At 33.6% G+C, this 15,069-nt stretch overlaps 1 protein-coding gene and 2 long non-coding RNA genes across 3 annotated transcripts; all 3 read right to left on the bottom strand.

The window, feature by feature from the left end:
* Positions 1 to 1,769: 1,769 nt before the first annotated feature.
* Positions 1,770 to 6,179, bottom strand: LOC117330761. Its single transcript, XR_004533398.1, has 2 exons — positions 5,573 to 6,179; positions 1,770 to 3,373 (listed from the first exon to the last, which is right to left on the bottom strand). It is a non-coding gene; the product is annotated as an uncharacterized LOC117330761 (long non-coding RNA).
* Positions 6,180 to 7,994: 1,815 nt separating this feature from the next.
* On the bottom strand, positions 7,995 to 9,056 carry LOC117330766. Its single transcript, XM_033889249.1, has one exon. It carries the CDS (start codon positions 9,014 to 9,016, stop codon positions 8,552 to 8,554), a length of 465 nt encoding a protein of 154 aa, XP_033745140.1. The 5' UTR covers positions 9,017 to 9,056; the 3' UTR covers positions 7,995 to 8,551.
* A 3,636-nt stretch (positions 9,057 to 12,692) lies between these two features.
* On the bottom strand, positions 12,693 to 13,814 carry LOC117330775. Its single transcript, XR_004533399.1, has 2 exons — positions 13,376 to 13,814; positions 12,693 to 13,177 (listed from the first exon to the last, which is right to left on the bottom strand). It is a non-coding gene; the product is annotated as an uncharacterized LOC117330775 (long non-coding RNA).
* Between the last annotated feature and the right edge of the window lie 1,255 nt (positions 13,815 to 15,069).

A 15,069-nucleotide genomic window follows, 5' to 3' on the forward strand; every position in this document is an offset into this window, starting at 1 on the left:
TTTATCTGTTTGAGATCAATTATGTAACGAACATTCTATGTGATCCGAGTTTTTGTGAGCAGAAACACGATTAAGGAGAGGAAATAGGATATAGGAATATGGTTATTTAATGTAATACTTTTTTTATTCACATTGTTTAAGGTGGTCACATCCCCTATAATAAAATATCGGGGAAATATCAAATTTCACACATAAATACAATTCGCCTCCAGATGCCCATTCCTTATTTCATGGACTTCATTGTAAAGTCTAATGTTCATCTTGATCAGGAAAATAATTTCCTATATACAGCTTTGTCTAAAGGCTAATTATTTATCAGAAAACTGAAAGTTGCTAAAGCAATATGAATCAGTATTTGTTTATCATGCAACTATAACCAGTCAGTGTTTACATTGTCAGCTGAAATGGAAGAATTTAACGTTTAACTGGCTTGACTTGAGGTCTTTTATAACTTGTATATTGACATTTTTGTGGTAAAAACAAATCAATCTATATCATTATCATGGAACATCATTGAATTGATGATTCAGATTTATTTAACTTGTATGACCTAAGTATTTACCTCCGAGATAAATGTACATTTACTTTTAGACAGGATCATAACACTACAGACATGTGTTTCTTCTATAACACTATAGTGTGTTTATACGTTATATATATATATAATTACCATTGAGGAGTTACGCTGTATATGATTGTGTTTTCTATATTACTTTTTAAGTGGCCACCTTAGATCTTAATTATCTTCATGGTTTAGATCAAGTAATTTCTTTGGAAGACTGACATTGGAAAAGTTTGGTTGGTGAATTGATGCTTTACATCAATCTTATCATGTATATATAATGCATTTTGATTACCTATTTTTAAAGTCATGAAACCATTACGTATTTTTAAAACTGAAATGTTTGATACTGTTACCTATGACTTTATTTAACAAGTCTTCCCCGGTCAGGTAAAGACATAGCTACATATATTAAATCATTGTGATTTAAAACTAGTTTTTAAAGATTCATAACATTTTCTTATATTTTTAAAATTTTATTTTGAAGTTTGAATATTTTGATAAGAAGACATACATTTATATTATTAATACATGTTTAACTTCAACTTTATCCAACAGTTTTCCTAACAGGTTGCGGTACTCTAACTTTGAAGAATTTCCCATATATAGGTAACATTATTGGATCTTAGGAAAACTAAAATGTCTCTATGCTTTCCCGTGGAAAATTTTCAGTAAAGGAACATTGATGGAACTGGTCCATGGAAACTAAAACAGGTAAACTACACGTATTCAATCTGATAATGAAAATGTTAAGATGAATTCAACATTGATTGTTGCAACATAACTAAAAAATGATAAGATAAATAAACAAATAAATAAATACAAGACAATAATTTTAATAGAATATTTTATTTTAACTATTTACAGAAAACTATACATATTGGTTGTCAATACTTGACCACTAGATCTACATCCAGTACGACCCTCCTGGAGCACGAAGCACTTGTATTGATCTCCCACCGTTCCTGGTGGTGAATATGTTCATATGTACCGTGTACAGGGAATATTTGTGTGTAGGGAGGCGCTGATAATCTGTTTAAAGACTGATTACCATTGATACTTTTACTTTATCGGTTATTGATCGACCATGAACGGGAAGGAAACTTTCTGATAAATTATTCAATAAAAGTCTGATATTGAAACCGATGACAATTTCATGCCACCTCTCTTTCGCATCAAAAGGAAAAATAAAAACAACGCATGATAATGATTTATCGGAATGTTTAATGTACATGTGTCCATCCACAAAATGCTATTATGCCTGGTTACATACCTAACGACGACAATTATATTAGTTACGGCCAAATATATTGTAATATCAACAACTTATTTAGACGTAGTGATGAGTACATATGCAATCTTTAGAATAAATTGGAAATATCTGTACTCACAGATACTGATATTGGAAATAGATCAACCAAATTATGGCTTCACCGGTCACAGTCGCTGGCTCTTAGGAATGATTAGTAGAGTATTAATATATTTTGATAAGATTTTTTTCTGATCATAGGATACTTACGAATCCAAATTTATGAATATATTATGAATATGATTTCTGAATGAGAGCTTTATTATGTTAATTAAATGTTTTTAGGTATGTTCCACGAGGACAGCGGAACTAGAACAACTAGAACTGATATTAACATGTTAATAGAGACTCGATGCATTTTCGGTAATCACTGAGGAATACTAGTAAGTTGGTAACATACTTCAAACGTCGAATAAAAAATTTGGGACTCATGTGTTAAATTAAAATTGAATCAGGTTCAAAATCTGGCTTGTCCAAATGGAACTCAAACTTGAAATGTACATAAACGTTTCAAGAAAAGTCAATCAGTAGTTCCTGAGAAGTATATCAATATACTGACTACGAGTCGGACAGGCAGGTGCCCGGACAGACAGGTCCCGTTTTATCAAATACTGCATTACTAGACAAATTCGCACTTTAGCACACACAATATTGGATTCGTAAAAATGACATAATAGGTACAGCTGAAAAATATTTTGACTATTCATCACAGCGAGACCTATTTCCTCATAAAATATGCAAAGGCTGAAAATCAACGAATACCTTCTTAGTTTTGATGTAAAAAAATTGTAGTAGTAGTGTACTATTACGGTGATAGTGTACTACTACGGTGGTAGTGTACTGTTACGGTGGTAGTGTACTGTTACGGTGGTAGTGTACTATTACGGTGGTAGTGTACTGTTACGGTGGTAGTGTACTGTTACGGTGGTAGTGTACTGTTATGGTGGTAGTGTACTATTACGGTGGTAGTGTACTGTTACTGTGGTAGTGTACTATTACGGTGGTAGTGTACTATTACGGTGGTAGTGTACTATTACGGTGGTAGTGTACTATGTAATAGGAATTTGTCAAAAAAGTACACGGTTTTATCACATCATTCTACTGTTTCTGTTTCACCCATTTGCAAAATGTCCAACACGGTTAGCCAGGGTCGGTCAGACCTCATTTTCTCCAAGAACTCATCCTCGTCGTCCTTCACAATGGCCTGGATCGTCTGCCCCCTGTTGTACTCCCTAGCTTTCTTGAACGAACATAACCGTCGATTTCCGTCCAACGCCCAGTTCTCGTCGAAAGCACGGTACACGAGAATAGGATTTGTGTGTTGGTAGGAAGAACCAGAAGGGGGAGCTTTGATAGTTGTTTTGGTGTAACGAACATCTTCCGGGTCCAGCAATTCAATCTTCGAGTCGCTAAGAGAGAGACTTCTCAAGTGAAAAGACAAATCCGGAGGAGGAGATTGTAATGGAGTAGACCAGCCAACATTTTGTCTTGGATATTCCCGTCTGTAATACATACGTATTGAATTAGAGCATGATTAGTTCTCTGCAGAAAAAAACAGATATTTCATGAAACAAAATATACTTCAGTTATATGCTCACTTAAATGTTTATTTTTTTGTAATTAATGAATGCGCGATATGTATATATGGAATATATTTCGATGTTTACACTTATGTTTAGTGGACACCGACCTAAATGACAAGTGCAGACGCACAGCGACAGAGTTTTGATGTTATATACTTATTTTTATTATCATATTTTTTTTGTATTGCATTTTCAGATGTATATTTGATTAATTACCATACTCAAATCTGCCGTTCGAACGAAGTGATGTCCATTAGAAGGTAATATATAGTTTTGTATTATTGTCTTAGATGCATTTTGAATTTAAAGTGTAACGAAATTGTAAGATGCAGTCGATTTCTGTTCGGAATCAATTTTCTAAAACGTGTGGGAATTTCCGTAAATGCTTGCAAGGGGAGGAATGATGAGTTCCAGGTTTTTTCCCTAACAAGTTAATAATCTAAATCGTTTATGAACTCTACACAGAATAACGACATTATAACGAAACCATAACAATAAGTCAAAATCTATATAAGGAGGGCAATATATTAACAAAACAAAAAAAAAATCGAATTAACCAGGTTTTTATTACTTTAAAAAGTAGGATTTTGGCCCGGAACGGAGTAATACTTTTAGGATTATCGAGTTCGAGTTAACGAAATTTGTCTTTTTATGCATAGAGATACTTGAAATGTACAAGGAGAATATGTCCAGGCGTTCCTAAATGGTAAGTGTCTTCCGCTTAATCGATGACACCCGCCATAAAAATCTGTTTAAACAGGGTAAGTCATATTCTCAGATTGTACTTAAAGTGTGCAACCATTAGGCATATCAACAAGTATTGAACTCGTCTGGCTTCAAATCGCAAAACGAAATAAAGTATTTTTCCATCAAAAACTTCAGTAGTCGGCATATGTCACTGAAATCGTGATAATGGGAACAAGTCCCTGAATATCGAATCAACATGTAGGTATTGGAAGCAAGGATGTTACTATCTAAAAATGGAACAATCGATATATTGAAATCATCACACTTATCATAAAGCTTACTTATGATATAACTCTGCTGGTTACCTTGTAAGTAAAGATCGAGGCAAGCAGATGATGTTGAATAGTAATTATTGTCCATGATTTCAAGTTATACAGGGTATATAAAGGTGAAATTAAGGGCGTTTTAAGGTCGCTATTACCTGATCTAATACGTTGTACAATCTATTCTGACCCGTATGACTACAAAACAAGTCGTTCAATACTGAAGCAGTTTGTTTCCATGGGTATGCTAATAGTCTATTGGAAGATCTGGTCACAAAAGTACTATAAGAAATTCAATCCTTTTCCTCAGTACTTGTTGTTTTTTTGTTTTTGTTTTTGTTTTTGTTTGAGCTTAGCGTTTTCTAAGAACGGAAGTTCAAGGTTAATCAAACAAAGTTTTTCAGAATACACATTTCATTAATTTTATTTCTCGAGTAAACAGTGTAACAAGTTTTAAACAATGGCAAAAGATAAACAACTACTTGAGCAACAAGCAATAGAAAGTTGTTTATAAGGATTGTTAAGAAGTTTAGGAATCCAATATTCCCATATTCAAGTTAAAAATATCTTTAATAAGATTTGTCCGTTTGGAAATATGTGAAATCAAAATGAGAGAAAAAACGAGTAAGAAGAGACATAATGATGGCCAAACCAGTTGCACAGACTGGATTATCATACCCTACGTAGATGGACATCTGATGCGAGTGACCGGATGATGAGGAAATACCATTTCAACAACCTATTGAAACCATTGATAACATCAGACAGTTACTTGTACACCCAGAGACAAGACTGACATTTTATACAAACAGGAGTGGTATATGTAATTCCATGCAAAACATGTCAACAGTCATATACATGTACAGGAGAAACTGGGAGGAAATATAGTACAAGGCTGAAAGAACACAAAATAATAAACAACATCACATTCACCAGGACCAGAAGCAAAACATCCATCGCCCAGTACAACGTTGCATCACATTTAACACGTACATTGTGAGTGTAGAAAGTACCATCCCTTGTGTTATGATTTCACGACAACGGTTAAATATCTGGCTTTATTCATTGTTTTTATAACTGATATGCATTGTATCACATTTGAACGTACCTGTCTCTTGTTAAAAGTCTTTATCAGCGGACCTTTCATCATTTACCTCGTCTTGATTGTAGTGTATTCCCATCACGGAAGGGGATGCATCATTTCTTTGATTCTCATAAGGGCGAGAGGAACATCGACCATTCGTTGGCCCTACTTCATCACAGAGTTCTGGAACAGGCCTCTCATGATGCATGTTTGAGAGTGTTTCAGACGGATTTTCATCAGCTTTCTGCTCATTAGCCAACCGTTTCCACAAAACACCCCCTGGATCATCACCTCGTACATGAAAGGGCTTCTTGTTATATTTTGCTGTGAATTTATTAGGGGGTATTCGACGGCCTATTTTAACAAGGATTTCGTCACATCTGCCAAGCCTTTGAAGCCATTTGAAAACCCACAGTCTTCTGTTATCGGCGGTGTACCAATCTCCTCCATAACAAACAACAGTTATAATAGGTATATTCGAGATAGCACATTGTCCTCTCAGCAAGTCATCTAATGTCTCACCGACTTTTTTGTCGGCATGTTTGCTTTTCATGTTGAATTCATTCCCGATTGAGTTCTGACAAAAACGTATTTCGCTTGGTTTTAGATTCCGGTACTTACTTCCAGTCATATTGAGAATGTATACGTCCAGATCAATGTATTACATTACGTATATCTATATTTATCCCTCAAGGAATACCAGTTTTATTTAAGGATTACGTCATTCATGATAAGGGATTTACCTGAATAAGAAGTAGTGTTTTTTTTTTTTAAATGAATATAGTATTAATTGATAAAACATCCTACATCAAACATTGAAATTAACCTTTATTGATCACGGTATATAGTAATTTAGAAAGGAAAGCTTGCATGCAATATAAATTAAATGTTGTTAAAAGTGTAAACATAATATGCCACTGAAAATATATTTAATTGATAACTGCTCAATACATATAAAGATATACTACAATGAGGTATATTTATCACTGGTCTATTGTCCTCACATTCGTTCAAAGACCATTTAACGGTTATGATATTTATGTTGTAGATTGTATTTCAGAAAGTATGGCTACAACTTCCCAGAATCCAAAACAGTTGATAGTTTCATTTTCGGTTTAATGACCTATTTCATACATCTAAGATTTCTTTTATACCAGACACCTGTATTTTCGAATGAATACATGGGAACTTGGTTGTTAATAATTACGACTATAATATGTGTTCTGTACAAAGAAACAGATAACAATGACAATTTACTATACAGGTAATGTTTCATGTTTCGGTCCAGTTTATCTATACGCTGGGTTGTCAGTCATGCACTATTGAACATGTTTTTTTTTAAATCATAAGAAAACTTCAAGACTTTTAGTGGTGGAGGTAAATTAAAACACGTGATCGAAGGCAGGTAAGAAACATGAGACAGTGCACATAGTGTGCTTCAAAGGCTCAAACCCAGGCCCACATGATATTGGATTACGGCTTGTGTGCCAATAAGGTATAACGTGACTATTCTGCCTACGGTAATGATCTTATAATATTTAATCCATTAAATAATCTGTTTTCTAGTAAAAAAAAACCCGGTATATATCATATATTTATTGAAGACCAATATGGGCCAGACAAACAGTGAACTGGTAAAATCATTACTTAAAATACAACTGTGATGTCATCTATTGTTATTTGTGTATAATACCTAGCAGAATGCATAGGCATCATCTGTAACCGTACAGCAATATACCTGAAGTTGGCAAAACAAATAACGAAACAATGCACTCATTGGACAGTTTCTTTCGAATCATATCCTTTCAGAGATGTGTGTATAACCCCAGACATATAACTACGATATATCTTAGATGAAAAAACATTTTAAATGTGATGTTGAAATCGGTTTTCAAACTTTTATTATGTTTTATTTGGTGAATTTCATTCCCTTACAGATATAATCCCTAGAAATATACTGTCATCATATTCATGAATAAATCAATCACATTATTACAATTAAATCCATTTCAACACTGGATGTTGGTGCTTCAAATATACCGTAAATGGACTATGTTAGAAACACACCTTCTCTGTCGGAAGACAACGTTCGAATCAGACTAAATTCTACTAAGACATATTCCACGCACCTCTAATGCATGTTCATTTGCAAAACCATTCCAGTATTCTGCATGACACAACTGTCTTATATTTTATCAATAGCCTTCATGATTTATTGTACATACTCAACATATATTGAAACTGTCCAACAGTAACACAAAGAGGTTATGTTTTGTTTTAAGTAAGATATAAGCCTCAAACTGACAGTTTGAGGTCTTTATCCATTTTTTACATAATCTATGAATGTTATGAAAAATTCCTAAAGTATATACGATTTATTGAAATAGATAATGCTACCTAGCATATCCAGAAATATACATAAAATAAAATGAATTAAAGATAATAAGACAGAATAATACAACTTTTATTTAAATCACAAATATAAATCACAAGTAATTTTGCAAACATTAAACAAACAATCCAGACGCAGTACTATGAGAACATTTTAGTAAATACCTGACATTAGGTAAACAGTTATCCCATTACCGGATATCCGGACTACGGGTACCCAGGACAATGTTTGTAGAAACGAAAATTAACTTGATAATTGAAGAGTTGAATGTTAAAATACGGATCATCCAAAATCAGATACATTATTTCACAAACACCTGCTGACTATCATTTAAGTTTATCCATTGTCAGAATTTGCGACGCGGTAAGACTCCTCGTGTGAACCTTTTGGTGGTTTGAATTCTCTTCTTTGTCAGATAGTTCGCCAGAACACGCGTTGTCAACATAGTTGATATTTCTAAACGTATGTGAATATTCGCTTTCGATTTCATTTTCTCTGCCAGATGATTTATTTGAGCAATCGATGGTGGACTCCTCGGTTGAACATTCGTCTTCAGTAGATCCTCAAGTTCTGAATCCTGCATCACTTTAGAAGGATAGATTTCTCCGTTTTTAATACTCATCTTCGCTAGTTAGCTCATCGGAGGACTCATAGTCATAACTCGTATCATCAGAGGATACACAGGAAGAGTCGTCAGAACAACTGCCATCAGAGTCATCATCTAAACTTTTCCAGAGATCACCTCCTGGATTACCTCGTACATAAGTTGTCAATCCATCGTTTACTGTTGTAAATTTCCAAGGGGGAATATAATCGTCTTCGATGACAGGGATCTTTTTACAATGACCTAGATCCTCCAGCTTCTGGAATACCCACAATCTCCTGTTATCGGTGGTATACCAATCGCCATCAACATCTACAACGGTGATAGGCGGAATGTCGAGAATATCGCAATCTCCTCTTAACAGATCGTCCAGGGTTTCACCAATTCTTTCATAGGCGTGTTCGGAGTTTTTGTCAAATACAGAACTGATAGAATCCTGACAAAAACGGATTTTATTTGGTCTTAGATACATACTTCCTGTATGCGATGTATTCAGTATGTTATTGTTTATCACCTTCTGAGAACTATAGTTCGCTTTCACTTTTGGCAAAATGTCACCACAGGTTCAATGTACAAAACGAAAGTATATATATATAGTAAATATTAAATACGATTTCATTGCAGATTACTTATCTTGCCGCTGATATCAAACGTTATCAGTTGTAATCATGTAAGCAGACCGCTGTGTAAATATTCAAAATGTGATGACAATAGCATGTTTTATTGCATCAAGCCTGTACTTTGTAACTAAATACGGATTTTTAAATCTATTTTTATTCCTACAACAACATAGGTCGATATTACTGATATTTCTTCCATATCTCATCTTAGATGTGTAGCCACTGCTTTATGTGTGTGTCAATGTATTCTTTATTATTTTCAATGTTACTTTTGGATGTTAAAAATTTGTAAGCTTTTAATTCAAATTTGATACTATTTAAATTAAGTTCCATTCAAGACATTTACGTTTATGAATATACTGTTTTGTAATGAGCAAAACCATTTTGAATAAAAAGGTTTTTGTGGTCATCTTTTTTATATCTTGAATTGTTTTGAGTTCAAAGTTTGATATATATATATATATATATTTTTTGAATTGATAAATGACATTTCTTATACCTAAACAATTAATGCGAATAGTAAATTTTCCACAAAATTCACCTTAACTTTATGTAGATTTATCTGTGTTCATGCCGTTTTGAATAAAGCGATTCCTTTTATGAACCATTCATTATTAACAAATACTTTTTTATCTGTTTTGATTTCACTGTTAAGCCATATTTGATTTTCAAGAATGTTCGATTTGATATATTGCTTGCACTGTGAGTCTTACATCAGGCATCTAAAACACCTTTCCACAATATATTTTTGATTCCTCATTTTGATATACAATGTATTCCATTCCGGTGTTTGCTTATTTCTGGTTATCAAATAATGATTATACAACATTATCCCGATTCCCTACCTTATTATACATCTACATTGTATATACGTCTGGTCCCAGTTGTTTTAAGAGCAGTTATGAACTATTTTAGATGAAGCAATATTGTTGTTTTTTTTGTTGTTTTTTTGTTTGTTTTTTTTACAATTATGTCTTTTTGCCTGTTTAGGCTTACCATTCCACAGAAAATCATAAAACAGACGGTTAATTTCCTTAACATATAATACGTTAGGATTTGGAAGTGATAATTATATAAGTAGATGATTCAATTGAGATGTTAATAAAGTTTTAATAACAACTATTGTACCTATTGGTGTTAACACTCTTTTGTTCCAAAATGATATCAAAGTTTTGTTTTGTTTTTTTGTTTACAAAACTAAATTAAGTTATTCTGTACAATAATCTATACATTATGGGGTGAATGAATCAAAGGGACACGTGGCTAAGTCTAATTTCGTGTATTCAAAAAAGGTGTACGGGTGACGACCGGGATCCTGTGATGTGACGTCATTCGATTATTGACGACGTCAATAACAATTTCAGCTCGGGTCAAAGTTCGAATTCTTGACCAATCAAAAGACCGGAAGCTCATATTCCACTAGTGGAATATAACATATATATATATACATCCAACGGTCGGCACATTTATAGTGGAATAACACAGCGTATTGTGGTAGAAAGAAATTTATCAAAGTAATAAAACTTATATAGATTTGCAGTGAAAATATAAGTTTTTCGTTTTTGGCCAATCAGAGGGAACCTTTGTATTCACCACATTCACGATTTTCCCAGTCGAAGCGAAGATAGATAAGTTGGTTATTTCTGAAATATTCAGACTAGTTTTTGACAAAATACTAACTTGACGAAAGCTATTCATGCATAGGTTCTCCGATAACAGCAGAAAACGCTTAAATTGCGTTGATCAGTCCTATCAAAATGGCGCCGTCAAGTTGACATGGAGTAACGTCACAAAGAGATGACGTCATGAATTCCAGCTCTTTTTGACACTATTAAATTTTCAATGTTTTTTATTTTGTTTTTAAGGATATAAAGTACAATAAAAAGAAAATTGAATGGTTTCCCGTTTAATATAAGACATATTTCACTCGTATGGCAGAATATTTCGATATTTTTCAGTCGTGCTTTGCACTCATGAAAATATCGATATTCTGTCGTACTCGTGAAATATATGTTATATTAAACGGGAAACCATTCAATATCCTCTATTTATTGTTCATGGCACATGTAAATTGCAATTTTGTAAAGACATTTTTATGCAATATAATTTAAGTATTGTTTAAGTGAAAATAATATGTTAAATATATATTTATCATACGTCCATTTTCCTCATATTCGTCCAAAGATAAACTAAAGTTTATATACACGCTGGGTGTCCGTCGTGCTCTATTGAACACTGTTTTAAAAGAGAAACACTCTTGGAGCTAAAGAGTGGTATAGGTGTATCAAAATGGCGCCGTCAAGTTGACATGGAGTAAAGTCACAGAGAGATGACGTCATTAATTCCAGCTCTTTTTGACACTTTTAATTTTTCAATGTTTTAAAATCTGTTTTTAAGTATACTAAATACAATAAAAAGAAAATTGAATGGTTTCCCGTTTATATTTCATTTGTATGACAGAATATTTCAATATTTTCGATATATCTATCTCTCGAAGCTAAAAACTTTGAGTGGTATAACTGTATCGAGGCAGAATCAATCAGATAACGTGATCGGAAGACAGTAAGAAACCTGAGACAGTGCACGTAATGGCTTCAGATACTCAACACCAGGGCCAAGTGATATAGGATTACGTGATTACGTCCTATGTGCCAGTCAGATACAACATGGCCATACTGCCTAAGGTAATTAAACAAGAGTCACACACCGTATCAGCTCATATGTTGTTTTTTATACACTGTTGTGTTTTTGTGGTCCTTTGGTCAATATGAGAACAATACTCAGACCACTTTACTGATATGTCTATATTGGTTTTAATCTATATCTGCAGTGCAAGGTTGTAGCATACAAATGGATTATCCATGCTTGGAGTTTGAATGAAATCACCTGACATCCGGCATGCCTAAAAGTGTGTTCCGAACTCTTCCTTTCCGCAGCATTATCAGCTTTAACAAGGAATACAACAGATACTATATACTCTATTCGTTTTACTTGAACCAGTGTATCGTTTATGACATGTAATTTGATCAAACATTTTACTAGGACATTAGTTAGATTAAAAATCTTCTAAAAAGTCTTCTTTTTCCTGATTTACAATGCAGTAACAGTGCTAGCCAATTCGTTCCAGTAAGGTACAACATGACCATATTTAACAACTTAGACAACTTTGGTCAAGGCATGTTATGCAATGCTACATTTCACATACATTAGTTGCACATGTAATTGTTCTTCTAATGGTGATGGCATTTATACTAGCAAACAGTTCTCGGTTTTTAAATTACTTCGGCAATTAAAAAAGTTCCATTCTTTATTATCCGGGTTAAGGTGATTTCAAACTGTTGCAGCAAAAGACGAACGTACTTATATTCTATTAACAATATTCATTGGAGGAGATTATTTTAAGGTACGGCGCTCTTATGAAATAGAATTGTTACTACGGATGAGCATATCCTATATATATATATATCCACCATCTCGTTTTGATTGATTCGGTTCTGGTTCCGAAAAAAACATCATGCGACAAACTGGTACTATTTAACTATAGACTTTATTTCAAACAGAAAAAATAGAGGTATAAAAAGGCATTAAAATAAATTGAGTATAAAAAGGCATTAAAATAAATTGAAAGTATTTTTACAAGAAGAATTGTAAGCTGATAAAACGAAATACATAAGTCCCTAACAACGCTTAATAAGATACGCTTTACATCATACATATAATCTAGTCTAAAGACAGGTAGGAATTCTAGTTAGGTTAATACATTTCTATCATTGCATTATCAATTATTTTCTGTAGGGCTGTGAGCTTATAACGCCATTTCATAGTCACTGTTTCATCCTTTTGTCCAACAAGAGTATCCAGGGTCGGTCAGCCGTAATTCTCTTTAAGAATTCATCGTCCTCTATTAAGGCTAGCTCTTCCATGCTCAGAACTATCTGTACTATATCACCACAATCCTCGACTGGACTGGATAACTATCTACGTAGATTCATAACTGTGTTTTATATCCTTCACTGAAACAAACGATAATACGACAATTTTAGATTTCTTGTTGAATCATGCACTTTAATAAATTCATTGTAAGATGTGTTTCTGTTGATATACTAGACCACAGGTCTGGTTGGAAGAAAAAGATCAGCTGTTATGTATACAGGTAAACAAGATATCGTAATGAATTATGTATACGGGGCTTGGGCATTTGCTGTACAAACCTGGCTCGTTTTAGGTTTAATATGATTATTCCATAACTAATAGCGCTTGAACCTCCTAGATCTCCTTAAGCAGACACCCGTTCGTACATGGACTGTTTTTCCTTGATTTTCTGTAGTGAATTTTCTGTCAGGAATGTGACAACCTTCCTTGACGGGGATTTCGGTACATTTACCCTTCTTTTCAAGCTCCTGGAAAACCCACAGTCTCCTGTTATCAAGTGTGTACCATAGGTCATCCTTTTTGAATACAGTAATAGTCGGTATATCAGAGACACTGCATGTCCCATCGGATAGAGAATTCAATGTTTCGGTAAGTTTTATATTGGCATGCTTTGATTTCATGTCAAAAACATCCCTTATAGAATTCTGTGAAAAACGTATATCACTTGGACGTAGTTTCATACCTCCTCCTTGTCTGAATATATATTTACTGTCAGTGTCATTAGCAACGTCTATATTCTGTGAATACCGGTGAAGTTTCGGTTTCGTTTAAATGACGTCATTCATGACTACAGGTATCAATACCAACAACTAATGAATGATAATACGTTACTTTAAGTATATGCACCATTAACACATATATATTAGCTTGTGTGTTTACACATAAAGGTAAACGCTCATTGGGAACATTAAGATTTTGAAAGAAAGCTGAATAGCATATCAAGTGTGACGTTTTTAATCAGCCTATAAATTGCAACAGTACCTTGACGTATCTTGATCAATTTCAGTATGTGCCATGGCCAATCATGGTCATTGCCTGTTACATGTAATTTGCTAAGTTGTAAATTTTGGCAAAACATGCAAAAAAGTGTTCGAGATAACAAGGGTCGATTGTAATTGAGACAAATAATAGAGCTGTGATAATAGGAAACAATAGCTGTAAATGTGACATCAGATATCAGAAATCTAAAGAATAATACGTCATGTTCGGTTGATTGTATTGTCCGCAACTATGTATATAGGAAAACAGTTCAATCAACCTGTATATGTGTACACGTTATGTCTTCAAAGCATGTTTTGACACTAAACGTACAATGATATTTTAAATCACGAGATCTTAATTCAATTGATTAATAACAATATCAGCAGATCTATATATGTTTGTCTATTCTACACACACAGTGGTGTTGTTTTCAGAAAGTTTCATATTGTAAAAACATCCGCGGTGGTTTCACTTTAGTTGTCTATGATATATCTAAACCTACACCGCTATCAAAGGGAAAGGAGATAGGACGCATTTCGAGGAACTGGCTTGTACATTTTCGTATCTAATATGATATCTAAACATATCAATAGAAAAGTTCAAAGTCAACATCACGAAGATTGGAGAGATAAAACTTTCGATTATTGCCGTCGTTCGATTTTGATTTGATATAAAGGTAAATTATAAAACGCAGTGGAATATGAATGCTTTATCGCGCGACATGTTTAAATTGGATTAATTGATCTCTAATACCTTGAATGATTTCTCCATCTTACATAGCATAAGGTTTTCCAGGTTTACCTCAGGCAGGGAATACGGGAGGTATCTGGAGCTAAAACTCAACGTGGTCTAGTGTATCATATATATATATAAAGATGTTTGTTGATACATATGTTATATTGATGAACTACCTTTCGTAATTGTACTGTGCTCAATTTATTCAAGTGCACGGTATAAGATAAAATAAGCTAATTTCGCTTTGATTTTGTAT

The sequence above is a fragment of the Pecten maximus genome, chromosome 1, assembly GCF_902652985.1.
Source record: "Pecten maximus chromosome 1, xPecMax1.1, whole genome shotgun sequence".
Classification (NCBI taxonomy): Eukaryota; Metazoa; Mollusca; class Bivalvia; order Pectinida; family Pectinidae; genus Pecten; species Pecten maximus.

Excerpts from the sequence above, each read along its gene's own strand:
- LOC117330766 (XM_033889249.1), bottom strand. The coding sequence starts at position 9,016 with ATGTATCTAAGACCAAATAAAATCCGTTTTTGTCAGGATTCTATCAGT.